At 41.2% G+C, this 22,909-nt stretch overlaps 1 protein-coding gene, 1 non-coding gene and 1 pseudogene across 2 annotated transcripts; 1 reads left to right on the top strand and 2 right to left on the bottom strand.

The window, feature by feature from the left end:
- Window positions 1-3,522: 3,522 nt before the first annotated feature.
- LOC147917472 (small ribosomal subunit protein uS14 pseudogene) lies at window positions 3,523-3,711 on the bottom strand (annotated as a pseudogene).
- Window positions 3,712-15,246: 11,535 nt separating this feature from the next.
- On the top strand, window positions 15,247-15,350 carry LOC147917471 (U6 spliceosomal RNA). The gene has a single exon (XR_015551841.1). It is a non-coding gene; the product is annotated as a U6 spliceosomal RNA (small nuclear RNA).
- A 5,874-nt stretch (window positions 15,351-21,224) lies between these two features.
- On the bottom strand, window positions 21,225-22,165 carry OR10G3 (olfactory receptor family 10 subfamily G member 3). The gene is given in 2 exon segments (XM_004421266.2): window positions 21,225-22,087; window positions 22,090-22,165. Coding segments are annotated over 2 exon segments (939 nt in total).
- Between the last annotated feature and the right edge of the window lie 744 nt (window positions 22,166-22,909).

The following is a 22,909-nucleotide window of genomic DNA, read 5'->3' as shown; positions in this document are numbered from 1 at the left end:
TAAGCAGAACAACCATGACAAAACACTCTAATCAATCTTTGAATGAAGCAATCTATGAATGAAGATATTCACATCCTTATGATTTTGATGACAGAAATGATAGTAATTCTTCTTTGTCCCTAGTTTGACTGATCTTACTTAGTAAGACTAGCCATCCTATTCTTATTGTTCATTCATTCATTCAACAAATATTTTACTGAGAGTTTACTATGTGCTGGTCACTATGCCAGGCCTGGGGAATAGGGGGGATGCTCTTTCCTTGGAGTTCTCATCTCTTGCTCCAGAGGGCTTTTGGAACAGAAGGGCACATCAGGAGAACCCCAAGCAGGTGCTGACACATGTCTATTGACATTTTTTGGATAGGGGTGGGAGAGGACTTGGTAATATACAGAGTGTCTTGAGGTGATCTATGGCGAGAAGATAAAGTACTCTTGATTGAAGAGATTTTGAAAAAACTTGAATGTTCCCAAATTTTATTTGAACTAAAACATTGCCTGTCTTTCAGTTGCCTCTGTGCACCCAATCCCAGGGCCCTCCCCATCACTCCTCCTCCTATACCTGTCCTCATCTTTTGGTATCCAAATTTAACCAAATAAATCTTCTGGTTCTTTCCACCCATTCCAACTCCTGCTGTTCTTCACAGCCAGTCTTTGGGCTCAGCCCCAAGCCTTGAGGGGCAGTAAATGAATTCAGTTGCTGGTCAAACACAGATCCCCATGGAAACCAAAGGACTAAGAAAACAAAAAGAGGAAGAGGCAGCCACCGCCTGACCTTTTATGCTCACTCTCCAAATTCTTTTCGCTCTTGGGCATGAAGGCAAGTGCTTATTTGTACAACTAGTGGAACGAAAGAACCCGACCCCTCCCCCAACCCCCAAATTTCTTAAGAACCTCTCTTCTCTTTGATAGTAAGTGAATGGCAGTGGGACATCTCCACCTGGTGGTAGAAATACCAAATTACCTCCACGAAGAGATTAATATGTGGAGCCTGCGATGCAGGCTATTAAGTAGCTGCAAAAGGGAGAGGACGCAAAGACGTAACGTGCAGGAGCCACTCCTAGGAAAGTGTTTAGTTGTGATGCCTTTAGTACTTGCTCCTTGTCACATATATTTTCAAAATATTTAAATATCATCTTTATGTTGATGACATTATTTTTTTTGCCTCTAGTCCAAATATGGGTACATGAGGTCTAGTCTTGCATTTCCCAATTCCATAGTAGATATTTCCTACCTGAATGTCTTGTTGTCCTCACAAATTCAGTGTAATCCCGGAGCTGGACTGTGCTCTTCTCTTCCTTTCCTTTCCCTTCTAGAGGGTGGCCTTTGCTAGCTTACAGAGGAAACCAGAAAATTTATTCCACTGTCTTTTTGATATAGCCTTCCTGGTTCCTCCAGGGCTTTCATTCTTTCTGCTGCCCCTGGTGATAGTCCCAGCCCCCCTTGAGTTGTCACCTTTTTCTCTTCAGGAGCAAAGAGGGAACAGGGAAGGGCAGATGCACCTGCTTCCTCTTGCTTCTTGATTTCCTTAGCCTTCCCAAGACAAACACACCAGAGGACCTATGATGTTCTTAACTGGAAAGTTAGGGTGATTTCAGAAGGGAATTACAATGTAGGAGAGAGAAAACTTGAAGTTCTAGCTAGCCAGGATTTTCCCTTTCACTCTTCAAAGGAAGGTGCTTCAAGACTTGGGTCTTCACAGGAAGGGGTGTCCCCACAGGTCCTCCCTCCATTCCTCACCTGCCAATGAAGTGGGCTAGGCTCCAGTTTCTGGAGTTCTTTAAATCCAATCTTCTGAGTTCTTTAAATCCAATCTTCTGAGTTCTTTAAATCCAATCTTTCCACCAATGAGAGCTTTGGGCTTGCTGGTTCCCATACAGGTTGACCTGTTAAGTGAGCACATCTCTCAGGCTCATTTCTTATTGTCATTATTAATTAATTAAATCAACACGATCTGAATCAATGACGAAGATACACTACCTCCCTTTTAGAAAAGTTCTGGTCCTTACCTTGTGTCGAGGAACATATGATTCTTTCCTACTCTTCCCGGAGGACTTGGTGCCATCATAGAAATAACTCATACTTCTAATATTGGATTCTCAGTCATAAACGGATGCCTATCTTGACAAAATTCTTTTGGTTTAGAGTCTCTGATGGGAGGGGGTGGGGGATTGAGGTGAGAAGAGTGATTTGCTATTCCCTTCCACTATATCAGCATATCTAAACCACAAGTGATTATCTTCTCCCTTAAAGCAGCTCTGCATCCCAACTTTACCTTTCCTGTTGAAGGCACTCCTTCTCTATTAATTAGTCAGGCTTTACTTCCACTTCCCTTTTTTCTGAAAAACAAAAACAGAAACCTGGACTAAAAACCCAAAAGAATAAAAAAGATCCACCCTTTTGTTAAAATACTTTTCATATTCATATCTCATAAAACACTGTGGAAATATCCTCTTTCTATTTCCATAGGCACTCCCTAGTCCAGATCTTGAGCACTTCACCCCGGAGAAATCGCCTCTAACTCTGCTACCCACATATTCTCACTTCCAGGTTACCCCTTCCCCGCCACCTTCATTCTCTACTCCATCCTACAAACTGTTTATTAAATACCACTTGCATCAGTTCCCTCATCTGTCCCAAATCTTTTAGTGGCTCTCAAGTTGTTACTACATTCAGTATTATTCGCCTTGGTTCCTGAGGCCTCATCCTTACCAAATAGCCTTACGTCTCCCCGCCCCCTCCTCCCTCTGCTGCAGTTTGCCCAGGCTCCCTCTGGTCCCATATTCTCTTCCACCTCCGTACCTCCAAGTGTCCTAGAGCCCTCCTTCCCTCCCTGACTGCTCCAGCTTCCGTGGGTCTCCATCTTCTCTGCAGGGTTGCAATACTTTTAGTAATCTCTCCACAATCTAACATGTAACATTGTTTGCTGCTATTTATAATGTGTATTAGCTTTGTCACTCCAACTAAATAGTCATCCACATCAGAGGAGTGGTCAAGGCTTTTATGCACCTTCTATAAGCCACATCTCTGGGCACAGTGCTGAGCGCATTATGTTCTCAATGAACACTTGCCCATTAAACTTTCTACTTGCGTGTGAGTCACCTGTGACCTCTCCTTTCTCCATGCTAGCACAGCACGTTGTTTGTACCTGGATTATACCACTTACCATAGTTTACCTTTTATCAAAGGTGGAGCCCATACCTGTTTCTTTGGCTGCACTAGAAGTTCCTCAGGCATGGAGTCCATATTGTTTTCATTTTGCACTATTCACAGCATTTAGCAGAGTACTATAGTAAGAAGAAATTTAACTTTTTTTCAAGAAGGAATACTTTTATATAACAGGGAAAACAATCCACAGGTTTTGAAGATAAATGCATTGAAAATATAATGGTAAATTAAAAAAAAGAGATTTCTATAGCCAATTAACTATTCTATTTACATTAAAACACTCAGAATTGAATTTTTAAAAAATTTTATGTTCAAAGAATTAGCATTGTTTCTTTCATTTGGTAGATGATTTGGGTAATCATTCAAGGAAGATCACTGAGTCCAACATGATAGATCCTATGTTCTTCACATATGGATGTAAACACAGGCTGCACATATTGAGGCCATATTTCCAGATCGGACCATGCCAGTTTGAGCAGATGTGGCAAGAGTGAGAAGCCTGGTCAAATTTTCGTGGGTGGCTCCAGTAGAGCTGCTGGTGACCCATCTTGCTTTCAGGGGTGTAATGAGGCAAAAGGTCAACAATTGTTTTTTGTGTTTTTAATTAAATCAAATTCTTCAAGATCCTGCTTTGGCCCCTTCTCCAGGGTACTCTCATCATCGTCGTCATTGTCGTCGTCATTATCATCATCATCATCATCATCATCATAGCAACTGATGCTTATCTAACATTTATATAGCCCTTACTCTATGCCAAGCACTGTTCTAAGTGTTTTGCTCACTTAACATTTACAGCAACCTTATGAGCAGGTCTGGGACTAGGGGCGAGGCAAGAGAGCCATCTGGGGTGCAAAATTTAAGAGACATTGACTTAGGGTCACACGAGCACACTTTTGCATCCTAGGTGCTTCTCTTGCTTCACCCTAGCCCTGGCCTTACTTATGAAGAAGTTACTAGTATATACCCATTTTTCAGATGAGTAAACTGGGGGCACCAAGAAGTTAAGTAACTTGTTTAAAGTCACACAGGTAATAAGTGGCAGAACTGGGATTTGAATCTGAGTAGTCAGGCCTCAGAATCTGCTTTTAACCAGTCCCCCACACTGTCTTTTTAAGTGCTTGGTTGATTTTCTAAGTGCTGGCTTAATTTTAACCTAGTAAAATGTTCATATAATGGACACACTTAGGTATAGTATAAGCTGTAGATCCATATAGACTGGAGATATGTGCCTGAAGAGACTTGGAAACAGGTAAATGCATCAAGGCACCTGAGCATAGCAAGGGGAGGCAGGCTGGAATGTGTTTATAACTAAGAAAACAGAAGTCTAAATTATGTGATTGCACTGTCACCTTCCTGAAGAAAGACTTTGTAAATGTAAGCGGAGTGGTCTTCTTGGAGCCTAAGGAAAAGGGGTCAGAGATCAAGACTCTTATGTTGAACCAGTGCTATCTGAGAAGAGCAGCTCCTCACCAGGTGGCTCCTCACCAGGCTCCACCTGGGTCTGGGTAAACAGGCCTGCTATGGGCTGAATTGTGTCCCACTCAAATTCATATGTTGAAGCCCTAACCCCCATTTTGATTGTATTTGGAGATAGGGCCTTATCCCTGGATAAGGTACCCTGGAGAGGTAATTAAGGCTAAATAATGTCATAAGTGTAGGGCACTGATCCAATAGGATTGGTGTCCCTATAAGAAGAGGAAGAGACACCAGGGATGTGCATGCACTGTGAAAAAGCCATATGAGGACACAGAGAGAAGGTGGCCATCTGCATACCAAGGAGAGAGGCCTCAGGAGAAACCAACCCTGCTGGCACCTTGATCTTGGGCTTCCAGACTCCAGAACTGTGAGAAAACAAATTTCTGTTGTTTAAGTTATCCAGTCTGTGATATTTTGTTACGGTAGCCCTAGCAGACTAAGACAGGGCCCTCCAGACCACTGGCCCCCTTATTTCTACTTTGGTGCTCACAAGTGACCTTCTGAAGATAATTCCACTTCCTAAGTACCCTGATTCCAGGAAGGGGGTGCTTTGAATAACGTACCTAACCTCTCTAGCCAATGGTGAGAACTACCGCCTAGTCCTAAACCCCATGATAAGCTATTAAAATATCTTGAAATTGTAAAAAATTGTAAAAAATCTTGAAATTGTAAAAGTGTCTCAAATTTGGTCTGAGTTGGAACCCTTTTGTGTAATATAATTCACACTTTCTTCTTGGAAGAAATTAGCTTTAAAAAAAATTAGCTTAAACAATTTTCTAATGAACTTTCAAGATATTAAGACTTGTTTTGTGAAATTAGTCATCCACTTGCTTAACAGCTGCCTTGAGGCAAAAGTCTAGTGATCTTTAACCCGATTTTCCTTTCTCTCTGGGTCTCTTCAGACAGTGATTATCTAACCATTCTCCTTTCTTATACATATCCCTCTGAGAGTGACTATTTTAATTGGCCTACCATAGGGGTCAGGAAGAATCTATTTGTTGACAGCATCACTTGTCCTAGGAGGCTCAGATAGAGCTATTCCTAGCTAATCTGAAAGCAGATTCTGGAAGGAGCCAGAAGCACCTGAGTACTACTGTGCTAAAGTTATTATTTCACAAGGAGTAGAGCCAGAAGAATATGTTTTCCTTCTGTTGAATTCGGAAGAAAATTAATCATCACCGGGGCAGTGTGCCTGCCCCTATGCAGGAGGAAACCATCTGCAGTTCTTCCTGGTGGAGGACTGAACAGGAGTTGAAGTGCCAACCTTCTTCCTCTCCATCACGGGAGCAGAAGCCCGGGCTCCAGCAGGAATGTATTGCTTTCCTTGGACTCCCAAAGCTATCGTGCAGGAGGACCCCAGTGTCTCCCACACATATGCTAGCGGGATGGGATGTCACAGCCCTCTCAGCAAGAGAGCCTAGCAACTAGGCTAGAGGGCTCCTCTCAGAGTGCTTTTAGCACAATACCGTCATCCCCTGCTCACAGCTCCTGGGGCTCGTCGCAAGAAGAAGGCGTAAGCAACGGTCCATTCTCTTCAGAGCAGAGTGCTTTCTTCCATGAATTCTTTCAAGTTGCAGTCGGCACATCTCCCCCTAGTTTTTTGTATAAACAGGATGAAATAAAAAACATACTTAACGTGTTGACTAATTGTTCCTTTTAACCTTCTTTTCTGAAGTTCCGTTTCCCCAACTTTTATTTATATCTTTTGGCCTTCTCTGGTTCTTTTCCAAAGTCTTTTTTTTTAATAGTCTTTATTTTTTAGAGTAGTTTTAGATTCACAGCAAAATTGAGCAGGAGGTACAAGAGAATTCCCATATATCCCCGCCCCCACTCATGAATAGCCTTCCCCACTATCAACGTCCCCACCAGAGAAGTACATTTGTTACATTGATGAACCTACATTTATACATCATTATTACCTCCAAAGTGTGTGGATAGTAGAGGGGAATCAAGGTTTGAAATGATATTCATTGTATGGCTATACCACATTTTGTTTATCCATTCGTCAGCTGATGGAGATTTGAGTTGTTTCCATTTTTTGGCTATTATGAATAATGCTGCTATGAACATTCATGTACAAATTTTTCTGAAAATATGGTTTTTAATCTGAGATTTGAAAGATGAGAAAGAATTAGGCAAGGCTAGTGTTGTTAATGAAGGTGATGATTAGGGTTATGAGAAAAGATAGGGGAAGTAACCTGAGGCCAGATCATTCAGATCTTTGTTAAGGACTATGGATTTCATTCTAAGTATAATGTCAAAGCCATTGACTGAATGAAAGCTCCACATTGACATGATCTGATTTGTGTTTTAATGTTGTCACTTTTACGGCTATGTAGTGAATGGATTGCGGGGGTGGAAAACACAGAATTAGAAGACTGTTCCAACATTTCAGGTGAGGGGTGATAGCCTGGATTAAGGTTATGTCACTGAATGTTGAAATTTGTGAATGCATTGAAGATATACTTGTTTCCTCCATCAGGTTTAAATTTTGAAGCAAAACAAACAACAAAGAATTTAATAATTTCATTGGCTTCTACAACTTCAGGATGAGTTTCACTAAATAATACCTTTTTTCTAGCATTTTTGTCACCCAGAGTAGACATTTTCCATGTCTAATTCTTTGTTTTTAAGTTGTGCTTGCTTATTGGAACCAAGGCAGGACGTTGCCAGATGGCCAAACCACAGAACTGGTCCAAGCCAGAAGGGTCCAACATGGTGATGGGTGCTGTGCGCAAAGGGAAATGTGTGCAAAAGGTGCCATGTGCAAGAAGGGAAGACCTTTGCGTGCCCCAAATGCCCTTGCCTGGAGCGATGACACAGAGACCCCTCCTCCTTCACATCCCCTAAGAACTCTGCTCATCTTCCCTTTGGGGAGAAGGTGTTTTAGAGCATGAGCTCTGCCTCCTCCATTCATTGATCAGTGAATAAAATTTCCACTCTGCTATTCTGAACTCTGTCTCTTTCTATTGGCGCGAGTGGCTCTGAGCAAAAGGACCGACTTGTGGGTCACCGGTCCCTTAGGGCTCAGTAACATTTTCGGCTATAGAGTTGTGCTTACAACCTACAATTTTATAGGATTACCATCTTTTTATCTGTGTATAAGTTCAGAATATAGAGTTAAACTCTCATGAAATCTCCTTGTGATCAGTTAGTTCACAGGTGATCTCCACCAGGAAGGGCATTGTCATTTAACTCATGATAATTTAAAACATCTTATTTCCCTTTCATAATGATTTCTAATATGGATACATATTATGGTCATAGTAGAAATTCATCTCTTTTAGCTCAAAGGTACCATGTTCCTTCTTTCTTTTTAAAAAATAGATTTTATGAAGCATATGTTACACTTTATGTAGTTGTCCCATAGTCCATGGGTATTCTGTTCTGGTTTTTTTCTAATCTTTTTCTGTTTGCTTTTCAGTTTTGGAGGTTTCTATTGAGCTATCCTCAAGCTCAGACATGTTTTTCCTTACTTGTGTCCAGTCTACTAATAAGTCTATGAAAAGCATTCTTCATTTCTGTTACAGAGCTTTTGATCTCTTGCATTTTCTTTTTGGTTCTCTCTTAGGATTTCCATCTCTCTGCTTGCATTGCCCATCTGTTCTTGCATGCTGTCTACTTTATCCCTTAGAGCCCTTAGCAGGTAATTATACTCGTTGTTTTTCTTCCTTTTTTTTTTTGTGAGGAAGATCAGCCCTAGCTAACATCCGATGCCAATCCTCCTCTTTTTGCCAAGGAAGATTGGCCCTGTGCTAATGTTCGTGCCCATCTTCCTCTGCTTTATATGGGACACTGCTGCAGCATGGCTTGACAAGCAGTGCAGTGGTGCGCGCTCGGGATCTGAAACTGCAAACCCAGGGCCAATGAAGTGGAGCGCACGCACTTAACGGCTGTGCCACCAGGCCGGCCCCTATAGTTGGTTTAAATTCATGATCTGATAATTCCAACATCCCTGCAATATCTAAGTCTGGTTTTGATGCTGGCTTTGTCTCTTCATACCATGTTTTTTTGCTTTTTAGTATGTCTTGTAATTTTTTCTTGATAGTTGGACATTATGTATTTGGTAAAAGGAACTGCTGTAAATATGCCTTTAGTAATGTGGTGGTGAGGTATGGGGGGAGGGGAAGTGTGCTGTAGTCCTGTGAGATTAGGTCTCAGTCTTTCAGTGAGCCGGTACCTCTGGATGGTGAACTTCACATGTGCTTCTCAGTCCCCCCTCCCTCCCTTAGGTGGGATGGGTTGGCTAGAGGGGGCTGGAGTTGGGTATTTCCCTTCCGCCAGGTCAGTTAGGCTCTGATAATACCCCAGCATGTTAGACTTTGGTTAAATAGTTTCCCCTTAGGGCAAGCCTTGAAGAACAGAATGCACTGGTGTATTTCAAAATGATTCCATTTTCCCTCCTCCTGCTGGAAGCCTGAGGGGATTTTTCTCCTATTCTCACTGTGAGAATGAGGTAGAGCTCCTGGAGGTAAAACTCACAAAAACCTGGGAGCCTTGCAGTAACTGGGTCCCCTGGAGTTTATCTCTCAGAGTCATCTGCACTTGAGCCTCCAGGAAACTGCCAATTACAGTTCAGATTTCCCTACCCCAGCACTGGTTCTTGTGGAGGTTGCTGCTTGTGGGTTTCTGCTCCAGTAAGTTGTGATGCTCTGTATTCACCTGTTGCTCTCTCCATTTCTGGCGGCAGTGGTTTGCCCCGTAACCTCACTTCTCTGATGGACTTAAGAAGAGGTGTTGATTTTTCAGTTTGTTCAGCATTTTACTTGTTGTTTGGATGGAGTGGTGACTTCCAAGCTTCTTACATGCTGGACTGGAAATCAGAAGTCTCCAAAGTCTTTTTACCTGTCTCTCCATAGCTGCACTGACAAGAAATCTAGTCAGATCTTTTTCATTGCTAGGTAAATATCTCTTTACTTCAGTGTTCTATACCATGGTCTGGGAATAATGGTTCCGGCCCATTGGCCTGTGGCAGATCAGGCGGGGCCTGAATCACATAAGAAGTTCTGGATCATGGAAGAAGGAGGCCCAGAAGGGCTGAGAGCTTAGGCTGAAAGAGTCAATAAGCAGAGAAACAGACAGAGTGGCCTGCTCCAGGAGGGTGACAATGGCTGCAGAGGTCAGGCAAAAATAAGGCTACCAAGGCATTGGGATCACTGTTCTAGAGCGTGGTTCCAGGGTAAACATTCGGAGAATGAAGCCCTGGCTGTGGGTGGAGGGATGGGAGGTCTTTGGGTGTCAGGGTCGTAAGTCATAATAGCCAGGAGCGTATTAAAGATAGAGTAGTTGCCAGCATCACCAGCTTCCTGTTTCTTCCCTCAGACCTCAGGTACTGCCTTTTCTCTTCAAGGGTCCCTTAGCCTCTCCACACTTCCTTCTTGCTGTCCTTTCCTCTCTAGAAAACTATAAATATTATTTTCCCCAGAACCTTTGACTGCTAGATTTTCCACTCAGAGAGCCTTGAGGCACCTTAGGGGACTTAGGGGTTGGGGGAGAGCAGATATGCGGAGGCTGGTTTGTTGCTTGTGCTGGGTCAAATTGGTTGAGGGATTTCTGCCATTCTAGTTGTATCTTGTCCTTCAGAGCTGCCTAGCTTCTTCGTAGAGGGAACAGCGACTCCTTCACTATCTAACTTGTGGTGAAGAGAGGTCTAGAGAGTGGAGACAAAGCTGATTTGGAAGCTCTAGAGTCCAGGCTCCTTCCCCTTGCTTCTCTTCATATTTCAGGCTGTGTGAGGTCTTCTATACCCAGGAAAATTCTTCTCTTGATGTTTGGATTCATTACATGGAGCATAGAATGAAGTCTGCTTTAGGTATCAGGCCAGAAAGTCTCAGCATCTTGCAGCGTCAGAAAGTGATGGGTCAGTACCCAAGCTACTCAGCCCCACACCATCCAGCCCCAACCCCCTACAGCTGGGTGCTATAACAACACAGCCTAAGAGGAGAGAGGCTCAGAAACCTCTCCAGCCACAGAATCTCCAGGACCTGACTCTCCAGGAGCCTCCATCTGTAGCCAAGTAAAGGAGCATGAACAGGATCAAGACTGGGTATGTAATGTGTTTCACTGGAGGGGTGGAGGTAGCCATGGTGACCCTTCTTTGGCTCTAGAGAGAAGATTGGGTAGATAGGAGTGTGTAAGGGGCTAAGAGAGGTTCTTACAAGAAAGGCAGAATGAGCAGGAGAGAAAGCGGTGGTTGGTGAAGCTTTTCTCTTGTACAGATATGAAGCAGGTTGCCAGTGTAAGGGCTTTGTGTTTATAGGTAATATAGCAAGCTGGTGGATTAAGCTTAATTGGAGCATACCTGAGACTTTTCCTTGGCCCCATAGATTCTAAGATTTGTGTTCAACTCCGTGATATATGACTTTGAGCAATTCATTTAACCTCCCTGAAAGTCAGTTACTAAAACCGAGTTACCATAATACCTGCCTTACCATACAGATAGAGTGATGACCTTATATATGTGTGAAGTCTTTGTAAACGCTAAAGCTTTGTTATTTAAGATGTGGCCTGTGGACCAACAGCACCAAAATCATCTGGCACCTTCTGAGAAATGAAAATCTCAGGTCCCATTCCAAATCTACTGAATCAGAACCTGCATTTTAACAAGATCCCCAGACATTCATGTGCATATTAAAATTTTAAAAGCATCACTGCCAAGCACTCTATAAGTTAGTGTTATTGCTTGAGTGAGGATCAAAGATCACTTGGGGTTCAGTTTTGCTCTCTTATATAAGACCATAAGGGGGTGGGAGGTGCCCACTTCTTTGAGTGACAGATCCCTCTATCACAATTTCTTTATTAAGTGTAGTCTTAGGAAGGATAATTAAGAATGTGCTGGGTGCCAGCAGTGGAATGGGAGGAGATGAAAGAATGAGGACCTAGAGAGAGGAAAAGGAAGATGGATGTTGAAAGGAGGATGGACTACACTGATTTTTTGGGATGAGTGTTGGGCAGCAGGTGTTGGAGACAAGTAGAGACCATTTGTAATCCTGTGGTGGAGGGGGAGCTTTGAGCACATGAAGATCTGGTGTTCTGGGCTAGGAGACAAGTTTCTCGTCTTGCCACCTTTCTCCTTTTTCTAACAGAAAACATGCTTCTGACATGGACTCTCCTCTTGCTCCTCCTAATGGACCAGCCTGGCTTCTCTGAGGCCCACGACTTCCTCTGTCCTCATGTTGACAGGCCCAAAGCAAAGGTCTCAGGCAAGTACAAATATTACTGTGACATGATAATGAAGATTTGAGGGCTGGCCACCGAAAAGAGTTGTAGGAAGAGCAAAACCTTTGTCCAATGTGTTTCCCAACACAGGCGGCCTCTGTGAAGGTCCAACTGTGAGGTGTGAGAGGAAGCCGGGCCTTTACAGCTGTCACCTCATCACCTTCAAAGTCACTCAATGTAATCTCTGCACAGAGGTCTTGCCCTCACACTGTTACTACCATGGCATAACCTTCTGGAGGGATGTGAGGGTGGTCTGTGGGGAAACATCCAATTCCCTTGGATAAATAGTTTCTGTAGCCTCTCATCAACGGTGTCCTTGGTTCTCCTCCATCCCCACCCCATTTCCACTGTGAAGTCCTGCTCAATCCCAGCTGGTTTGGATTCTCCCACAAAGCCTGGACAGCCTCATTGTTCCCTAGCTCCTAGCCCCTGACCCTTGCTGTCTTGCCCTCTGTTCTGTGGATGTCTGTTAGAGGGATGGTGGAGGCAGAGGGAGACGGGCTTGTCACCAGCCCCCTTTGGGACCTTTAATGCTTGTCCTATCTAATTGTCTTGTCCTGCCTGCAAAGAGAGAGAGAGCTGATGCTAAATACTTTCCTGGGGTTTGGCCCCTGTTCTCCTCAGACCCTCACTCACTAGTGTGGAAGAGAAGGTCCGAGCGAGAGTTGTGACCCTGGTGTGGGCAGTTATGCTCCAGGGGTCTGCTGAGCCCACTTGCCCACCTGCTGCTTTAATAAAACTCTCAAAGGCGCTGACCATAAATGGTTCTGAGTGTTTTGGTTTCCAGCTTCCTGTCATCTGAGGGGGGCAAGTGACAGAGAGGGTTTGGAGGGGAAACCCTCCTTTACAAAAACAAATCCCAGAAATGTGAAGCACCAGCAGTGGGTGGGAGTCTCACTGTCAGGAGATGGGAGCGTCGCAGGCCTGGGGCGGACCCACCCCAAACAGCACGATCCCTTCTCTTGGGACATCTGTCCTGCTGCCACAGCCATGCTGGCCATGCCACCTGAACACCTGTCTTCATAGCTTAGCAGAAGATGCAAAGAAACGTTGAAAAGACCAAACTGATTACTGAGAATACAGGCAAATTAACCCAGAGGATATAATTAGCATAAAGCTTACGAAGTACAGATTCCCTAACTTGTTCTGTTCCACCTGTGATCTTGAGATATTTAAATTCTGGTCACAGGGATCAGGAAAGGTACCCAACACATCTAATGAGCATCCTCAGCATGCCAGAAACACTTCCTACATTGTGGCAACTATATTGTGGAAGGGCAAGGAAGGTGGGAGAGGAAGGAAGAAGTCTACCCTGGATTTGATCTCTTCCAAAGAGCTTTCAGCATTTAGAATCAACCCCTTTCTACGTCAGTGTAATATTTAAAATTTTTATTCTACCATCTCTACACTGTATGGTCTTTTGGTTACTAGAGTTCCCTAAAGGAAATTGGTAAGGAACAGTTTAGGACCCATGAGTTCATTTTTAAATTTCTGAGAAGGGCAGAGTCTACTGTTGGTTTGGCTCACTTTCTTTTGTCTTTTAAGTGTCAATTACTTTTCTATAAGAGGAATGGTAAATCTAAATTCTTATTGCACACTATATGCGAAAATACATTTCAGATGGAATAAAGATAGAAACAAAACAAAACTACAAAAATGTTAGAAGAAAATTTAGGACACTAGAAAATCTTTGGGTAGAGAGTGAGCTTCTTAAGGAAGAGAGGAGGCCAGGATCCATAAAAGAAAAGATTACCGCACAAAAATAAAAATTTTGGAATGAAAAAAAGATAGAATAAACACAAACAAATGGTACAGTTGCAAGAAAATATTTGTACACATGTCATCAGCAGATGACTTTTCTAATATACAAAGATCTCTTATGAATTGACAGGAAAAAGTCAACAACTCAATACAAAAATAGACAGGTGACATAAACAGACAAATGATAGAAGAGGAATTCTGAAAGGTAAACAAAACTAATAAAAGATACACAATCTCTCTTTTAGTCAGAGAAATTAAGACAAAAATGAGCTGCTCAACAGACTGGCAAAAATTAGTTGATATGATCTAGTGTAGGTGAGAGTATGAGAATGAGCATTCATTCATACACACACATGCACATATTATATATATTGTTGGTATATATATAATATGTAATATACAATATATTACTATATTGTATTCATTCAACACAATGAATTAGGAGCATGAATTGCTACAACTTTTGGGGAAGTAACACAGTAATATCTACTAATATTAAAACTATGTAACAATATTGTATTATAATCATCACTTGCTAAGAGACGAGGTTTTAATTATTCCAATCACTAAAATAAATAATAGTTATGTGACATGATTGAGGTGCTAGCTATTGCTACAAGGGCAGTCATATTATAATATATAAATGTATCAAATCAACATGTTGTTCACCTTAAATTTACACAATGTTATGTGTCAAATATATCTCAATAAAAACCCCCACAAAACCCCCACACGTATTCACCATGCTTATATGAGTACTTGACAAGACTGTTAGTTCAGGGAGTGGATGTAATGGCTCTCTAATGCATTTAGAAGAGTGTTTAAAAACATATGTAATAAAGATGTTTATAAGAAAATAAAAGCTACGTATCACCTTTGATAGAAAAAAATCCAAACTTTTAAAATCTATCCTTAAAAGAAGTACTAATATCTAAGGATATATACATTTGGATATTCATTTCAGCTTTGTCCATAGTGACAAATAATCAAAACAATCTAAATATCCACCAAAGAAGAATGATTCAATAAATTATGGAAACCCATTCTGAGGACTATTGAGCAGATATTCAGAAAAAATGAGTTAGATCCATATGTATTGACCTGAAGGAATGTACACTTTATATTGTAATGTGGAAAGGGGGAAAAATTGTAGAATAATGTATATAGTCTGATCTCAAATTTGAAAAGGAAATAAAATATATATACATGCTTATTAGTGTTTCTATATGTCTCTAGAAATATAGAGAAAGTTAAGAATGGCTACAACAAGCCTTTAACATGGTTATCTCAGGGAATGAGATTGGAGGGAGATTATTTACTTAAAAAAATAATGTGTTTTTGAGCATGTTACAATGAGCATGTACTACTTTTGCAATTTAATATGCACGAATGTGATGGATATTGATAAAAGTAAAATAAAAGGGAAAAACTAGAGGGTAAATATGTTAATGTGTGTGGGACAGAGGAGGGTTAGGGCAAGTTATGACAGAGAAAGAATAATCAAATAGAAAAACTGACCATTTCTCTATGGAAATAGAGATTCCATAAACAGAAGAGAATTAAAAATAATTGGCTACTTAAGACTTTAGTTAATACTTTTAGACAGATTCAAGAAGATATTATATACATGCTTACTTTGGCAGCACATATGCTGAAATTTGAACGATACAGAGATTAGCACAGCCCCTGAGCAAGGATGACATGCAAATTAGTGAAGGAGATATTACATCCATAAGACAAGAACAGTATGATATGATACAGAATAATCAGAGAATGAGAAGTAATTCTTGGAAATGAAAATATGATTGTTGAAATGAAAATTTTATTGGACAAGGAAGATAAACTAAAAAGTCAGAGATGACAAATATGAAAGAAAACAATAAGAGATATAAAGGATCAATCCTGGGAGTCCAACATTTGTTTAATAGGTGTTCTAGGAAGAACAAAGGAAATAGAGGGGAGGAAATTATCAAGGATATAATCAGATAAAATTTCTCAGAGCTGAAGGGAGACACAAAATTCCAAATTCAAAGTGTTTACTAAAGTCAGAGCAGAAGGAATTAAATAAGGTTTAGACACATTGTCAAATTTCAGAATACTGAAGATAAAAAGATTATAAAAGCCTCCAGACATGATGTAATCTATGCAGAAATAGAAGTATAATGATGTACACCTGAAATTTTTACAATGTTATCAACCAATGTTACTGCAATAAACAAAAAATTAAAAAAAAATTAATTCACTATAAAAGCCTCCAGAGAGATTGCCCTCAAAGTAATGAGAATTAGACTAGCGTCAGAGTTCTAGTTAGCAACACTGGATGCTAGAAGACAACTAAAACAAGGTGTTCAAAGACATCAGTGATTTTCAGCTTAGAATTCCATACTCATCCAAATAGTTAATTAAGTGTAAAGGCAGAATAAAGACATTTTTAGAAGTCAGGATTCAGAAGTTTTACAATTTATACACTGTACACTGTTTCTTAGGAAGTTATTTTAAAATCATCTGTTTTATAAAAATGAGCATGGAAAACAAAAAAGATTAAAACATAGAATTCAGGTAACAGAGGACCCAGTCTAGGAGAAAGACCCCAGACATAGTTGTGGCAGGCCATGAAAGCAATCAGTACAGACTGAAATGGAGGCGGGAGGACTCAAAGGGAGTTCTCTAGGAAAAAAGATAATCCTTAGAGGAGATATAATGGTTAAGAGTTTGTAAAAACTCGAGGAGAAAGGCATAAAGAGCAAGAAAGGTAACCAACTAGAATGTGTAGTCACAACATTCCTAACTGGCTATGTGAAAAATATTTACAGTCTTAATGTAATCCTCTTTAGGTAAACACCTTTTTTTTTCTTTTTGTGAGGAGGACTAGCCCTGAGCTAACATCCGATGCCAATCCTCCTCTTTTTTGCTGAGGAAGATTGGCCCTGAGCTAAAATCTGTGCCCGTCTCCCTCCACTTTGGGACGCTGCCACAGCATGGCTTGACAAGCGGTGCGACGGTGCACGCCCGGGATCAGAACCTGCGAACCCTGGGCCGCCGAAGCAGAGCGCGAGCACTTAACGGCTTGTGCCACCGGGCCGGCCCCGTTAAATGCTTTTTAATGGTTTTCTATGTTTGGGAACAACTCACTCTGCCATGATATTGACGTCACTCTCAATAGTTTTCTGTGTTTGGAATCACCATAAATAGAGTAGTGAAGGTCTACTGATGGTTATGGAATAGAAAATAAATATTATCAACTGACAGTACAGTTGACAGAAGTTGGGAGGTGAAGGAAAAGAAGAGGTGGAGGGAAGGGCAGAGGTTCTAATAGTCTCCTTTTATGAAGTGGAGGGCAAGAGATCTACCTATATTTATTCACTAATTCAACAAACACTCACTGAGCTGGAGATTCAGTGGTGAACAAAACAGATGCAAATCTCTACCAGAAAGACAAAGATAGAAGAGTTACACTTACAACCATAGTCTTATGTGGACAAGGGGTGGTAGGTAAATGGGTCAGCAGGGCATCCTCAATTTGCAGACGCACATCCCTGCTGTGGCAGTCATGGAGGTGCCACTGGGATCTCCTTTCAAGAAAGAAATAGGTTAGCGTACACCTCCCAGTGAGAAAATAAACCTTCACCCCTCAGAAAAGGGAAGATGACATTGAGGTTTCCATGTGGTGTTGTTTAATTGCATGTTTCTATATGGCTAAGTATTTTAATTTAGGTTCTCCAGGAAGCAGACTCTAAGGTAGAGTCAGAACAACAGGTCCAGAGAGATAAGGAAGGAAGCCTGTGTAGGAAGAGCCTCAGACTGCAGTACAGTTCTGAGAAAACCTCAGACGGCTCAAAGGGAGTCTGGGGCAGAGACTGCCCAAAGTGATGTTGGGCAGGCATAGCCTGACCCTAGGGTTTCCACTGGGTTCAGTCATTGTCTGGGGACAGCCTGGTTCTGATGCTGCAGTGTCCAAAGATTTTGCAGCTGGAGGCTGGTAACTGCACCTCTTGCAGCTGATTTTTAGAAAATCATCCATTTTATGAAAATTGAGAAAATTGTATTTATGAAAATTGAGAAAGTTGAGAAGGTTTTAAGCATCTGCCTAAGATGGCTTCCAAGATTTTTGCCCTCTAGTGTACATACTTTCTCCCAGTTATTCAATCAAACACAATCACAATTCTTTCTAGGTGCTAATGTGAAGTGATGTTGCAGATGTAATTAAGATCCCAAATGAGTTGATCTTAAAATAGGAAGATTATCCTCTCTGGGCCTAACTTAATCAGGTGAGCCTTTAAAAAGGACAGGATTCTTTGTGGAGAGAGAGATTTGAAGCATGAGAGGAATTCCAGGTGAGGGAGATTCTCTGTTGCTGGCTTTGAAGATGGAGGGAGCCATGTGGCAAGGAATTTGGCAGCCTCTCATAGCTGAGGGTGCCCTCTAGCTGACAGCCAGCAAGGGAACAGGGACCTAAGTCCTGTAATTGCAAGGAACTGAATTCTGCCATAACCATATGAGCTTGGAAGAGAACCCTGACCTCCAGATGAGGACACAGCTCAAGGACACCTTGATTTTAGCTGTGTGAGATCTTGAGAAGAGAACCAAGTCATGCTGTGCTTGGATTGTTGACCTACAAAACTGTGAGCTAATAAATGGGCTTTGTTTTAAGCTGCTAAGTTTGTGATAACTTGTGATGCAGCAATAGAAAAATAACATTGCCCATCATATTAAATTAAATCCAAACTTCTTACAGTTTCCAAGGTTTTACTTGATCTGACCTTTGCCTGCACTTATGGTGTAATCATGTACCCTCCCCCACCATGCCCTACACTTCAACAACATCTACATTCCTTTCAAACATGAGAAACTCTTTCCCATTCTAGAGCCTTGTACTAGCCTTTCCTTCTCTTTGGAAAACTTTTTCTGAGATTTTCATGGCTATGGTTTAAAAAAAATCTTTTATTATGCAGATTTCCAAACATATCTGAATAATGAGAATAGTAGAATGAAACCCGATGTTCAGCCAGCTTCAACGAACATATGGCCTATCTTTTTCATCTATATTCCTCTTTCCTCTTCCCCTTGCCCTTTGCCTTACTGGATTTTTAAATTTATTTTTAATTATGGTAAAATACGTATAACATTAAATTTACCAGCGTAACCATTTTTAAGTGTACAGTTTAATAATGTTAAGAATATTCACATTTTTTGTGCAACCAATCTCTGGCACTCCTTTCATCTTGCAAAACTGAAACTCTATACCTATTAAACAATAACTTTCCCATCCCCCCAGCCCCTGGCAACCACCATTCTACTTTCTGTCTCTATAAATTTGACTATTGTAGGAAACTCATGTAAGTGGAATCGCATAGTATTTCTCTTTTTGTAACTGGCTTATTTCACTTAGTACGATGTCTTAAAGATTCATCCATGTTGTAACATGTGTCAGAGTTTTCTTCCATTTTAAGGCTGAATAATATTCCACTGTATGTATATACCACATTTTGTTTATCCATTCATTCATCAGTGGACACTTGGGTTGCTTCCACCTGTTGGCTATTGTGAATAATGCTGCTATGAACATGTATGTACAAATATCTCTTGTGACCCTGCTTTCAATTCTTTTGAGTGTGTACCCAGAAATGGGATTGCTAGATCATTTGGTAATTTTATTTTTAATTTTTTAAGGAACTGCCATACTGTTTTCCACAGTGACTGCACCATTGTACATTCCAATGTACAATGGCCAAGCAGCGTGCAGTGACCTTACACAGACACTAGCCCCTTTGAGCAACCACATGCTCAAAGAGCAGCCCTCAGAGTCAAAAGCAAATATAAACTCTTGATACGACTTCCCCAACAGCTCTTGTGATCAATAGTCTTCTCTGCCTCCTAGTGCCTTTCCTTTATGAGCCCCTTAGATAAGACCCCCATATGGCTTACCAAAATTGTATTCTTTTGGTTTGAATTGCCTCAGAACCCAATAACACTCCACCCATGGACTTGAATAAAGACATGTGCCCCAGGTCCTGCCTCTCTCCATCTGCATTCTGCCTTGACCTCCCCATGCAGCCCCTTCTTCCAGAACCTGTAACGAGCTTCTCTATTTCAATTCCTCTTGTGGTTTGTTGTTGAACTGTGGTTTACCATCTGGCACCCTGTGCTCCACTTAACAGGTATTAATTTAACAAATTCGTAATATTGCCCAATATCCTTTTTAAACAAATGTTTGCTTCAGAATTACTCAATTTTGATCTGTATTTTTATTATGTTTTTACAGATTATTTTAATGTTATTTTGTTAATGCTTAAGACAACAGCTATGATAGCAATTGTGCTAACCACCTGGGAAAACAGAAACAAGATATATAATAGCCTTTGGAAATTTTTTTGTTTGCAAGCTATAGATTTAAGCTTATTTTTGTAATTCACTATTCAACCATTTTATTTATTAAATATTTTGAAAGATTAATATATTTCATAAGTAATATTACAGTTTGAGGAAGTTTATATCTAGTGTGTTGTTTGTTTTCTTAACAAAATATTGAGGAATTGTGTGGGTCTGCTTCATCTAAGGGATAATGGTTGGTTTTCTGACTCCTGTATCAATTAGGTGAACTTGTGAGTCTTTTGGAGATGAATATTCACATGGCCAAACTGTGGACTCCCTGCTATGAGCAAGAGACTTTGCTTTATAGATAACATGATTTCATCACGTGGGTAAAGCAACCAACCAATATAAAAGGCTGGAGAATGAGGTAGAAGCATAACAGGATAAGAATAAAGGTGCTAAAGGATTGAAACCAGAGATGTTGCAGAAAATTTGCCCATATTGATTAGGCATTGGCCAATTCAATGAAATCTTGTCAAGCTCACAAATCTAAATTGATATGAAATACTATTCGGATAAATTATCCTCGTGTCTTGAATAATTGCCCTTTTTTCTTTTTATGGGAAAATTCATACTGACCTTTACTTTTTGGTGTGGAGGAATTTATTATTGAGACATTTGAAGAGACTTTATTGCATTCTCTTTCTTGGGTTGTTTAATTTGGTTTGGTTTGTGAAAACACCAATCTAAGAGAAGATTCATTTCTTCAGCAGGCAAGGTAGAGTAAGCACTTTAGTTCCTCTTCACATCGTATAGTGGCCTCAGGAAGTCCCCAAAGCCAGGCCTGTATGATGCACAAGGCAGGGCATCTACAGTTTCTCTTCTAGCATTAGCTCCTAAGATATATATCCAATTAAAACAGAACTGAAGAACATTCTCCTATCAAAAGAACTATAGTCCATCTTATTAGGGCTTGCCCACTGTTAGCCTAAAGGCTGAAAAGCCCATTGGATGCTTTTGGTATACCAAACCTCTGAATGTCTAAGCGTGCCAGCTCTTGCTATCTTCTGAGCGGTTTTAGTCTCTACTCTTGAAGCAGCTCAGAGTTGTTTATCTGAAGGTGACTCTAAGGAACTGCTGTAGAGTAGTATTTTACTTCAAACTGTGATCTTGTTGTATTGATATTATGTGGCTACATGTAACAGAAAAAGCAAGAAGAAAAAAACTCACTGAAATCTAAACATTAGAATAAATAGTAAATGTGAAGGTTTCCCCAGCGGGGAACAGACACTTTCAAACCTCACTCTTAGTCCCAGGGCCTCTTATCATTCTCTTCAGAGCCAGCTTCACTTCTTGGTTCCGCAGAGTGTAGATGAGGGGGTTAAGAAAAGGAGTGATGGCTGTGGGGAATAGGGCAGCTGCCCCATCTAGGGGGCTGTTGGTTTCAGGCCTCAAGTAGATGAAGGCACAGGGCACATAGTACACGGTTACCACGGTTACATGGGCTCCACAGGTTGAAAAGGCCCGGCGCCGCCCATCAGCTGTACGGATTCTCAGGATGGCCTGAATGATCTGTATATAGGAGAGCAGGATCAGGGAGAAGCAACTGGCAACCACCACCCCAATGTCCACAAAAGTCACCAGCTCGTTGACTGTTGTATCAGCACAGGCCAGCCTCAAAACTGCAGGGATGTCACAGAAGAAGTAATCTACCTGGTTGGGCCCACAGTAGGGCAGACGGAAGGTTAGGATGGCCTGGAGAGCTCCATGGATGGATCCTGCTGCCAAAGCTCCAGCCACAAGCAAAGTACTCAGCTTAGCATTCATGAGAACAGGGTAGCGCAGGGGCTGGCATATTGCCAGGTACCTATCGTAGGCCATCAGTGTGTAGAGGAAACACTGAGTGCTGCCCAAAAAGTGATAGAAATAGAGTTGAGCAACACAGCCACCAAATGAGATGGGTTTGATGCCTAAAGTGAAGTTCATTATGAGGCGAGGGACAATGATGGTGGAGATGCCCATGTCAATGATGGAGAGAACACCAAGATAGATGTACATGGGACGGGCATGGAGCTGAGGGTCTACCCAGACAGTGATTGCAATAAGCAGGTTCCCCAGCTGAGTCAGGACGTAGATTAACAAAAAGAACACAAAAGAAGCGTCCTTAGCCTGAGTGGGTAGAGAATTCCTGTCAGGATGAACTCAGTCAACAATGTGCTATTGACTTTCTCCATCCTCTGGAGAGATCTTACCTACAGAATGGACAAAACAAGAGTTAACATGGAGGAGAGACGGAAGTGAGGAGGAACTAGAGAAAGAGATTGTAAAAACCAGAGACAGTGGCAGAGAAGTTTCTCTCTTATGTGGAGAGATGCCATATAGGGAGAAAGCATGTTCTATGGCCTGTTTTATAAATAAAGTTTTATTGGAACACAGCCATGGTCATTTACTTACGTATTGTCTGTAGCTGCTTTGGTGCTACAATGGCAGAGTTGAGTAGTTGAATTTGTCCTGCAAAGCCTAAAATATTTACTCTCTGGATCTTTACAGAAAATGTTTGCTTCTAGGAGTTTGCATCTAGAGCATTTTTGCCAAAGATGAAGGGTTTACTGGAAACAACATATGTGGGAAAGGATATTTGTTTTGTTAAATGCTCTGCAAGTTCAGAAACTTCCAGAGGCTACTGGCTCATTCTTATCTCTTCTAGGACATAAACTTCCATAGAGTGGGGAGTATGGAGAAATGAAATGAGAAAATTCCTTTTCCCCCTTTGTAGTAGAGAGAATGGAATAGAATTTTGATTAAATGGCTAGTGTTGTGTGACAGTGTTTGATGCTGTACAATTCTACTCTCCAAGTTCTTTACAATTAAAGGAAGAGAATGCCCAATAGGCTGTAAGCATATAAGTAAAGTTGTGGTTGCTGTCTGGTGTTATGTATTTCAGTTTCTTTGTATATAATAATTTAGCCTTGGGACAT

Source organism: Ceratotherium simum, chromosome 3 (genome assembly GCF_057802395.1).
Source record: "Ceratotherium simum simum isolate JZ-2026a chromosome 3, ASM5780239v1, whole genome shotgun sequence".
NCBI lineage: Eukaryota > Metazoa > Chordata > Mammalia > Perissodactyla > Rhinocerotidae > Ceratotherium > Ceratotherium simum.
This window is presented reverse-complemented; position numbering and strand designations above follow the sequence as displayed.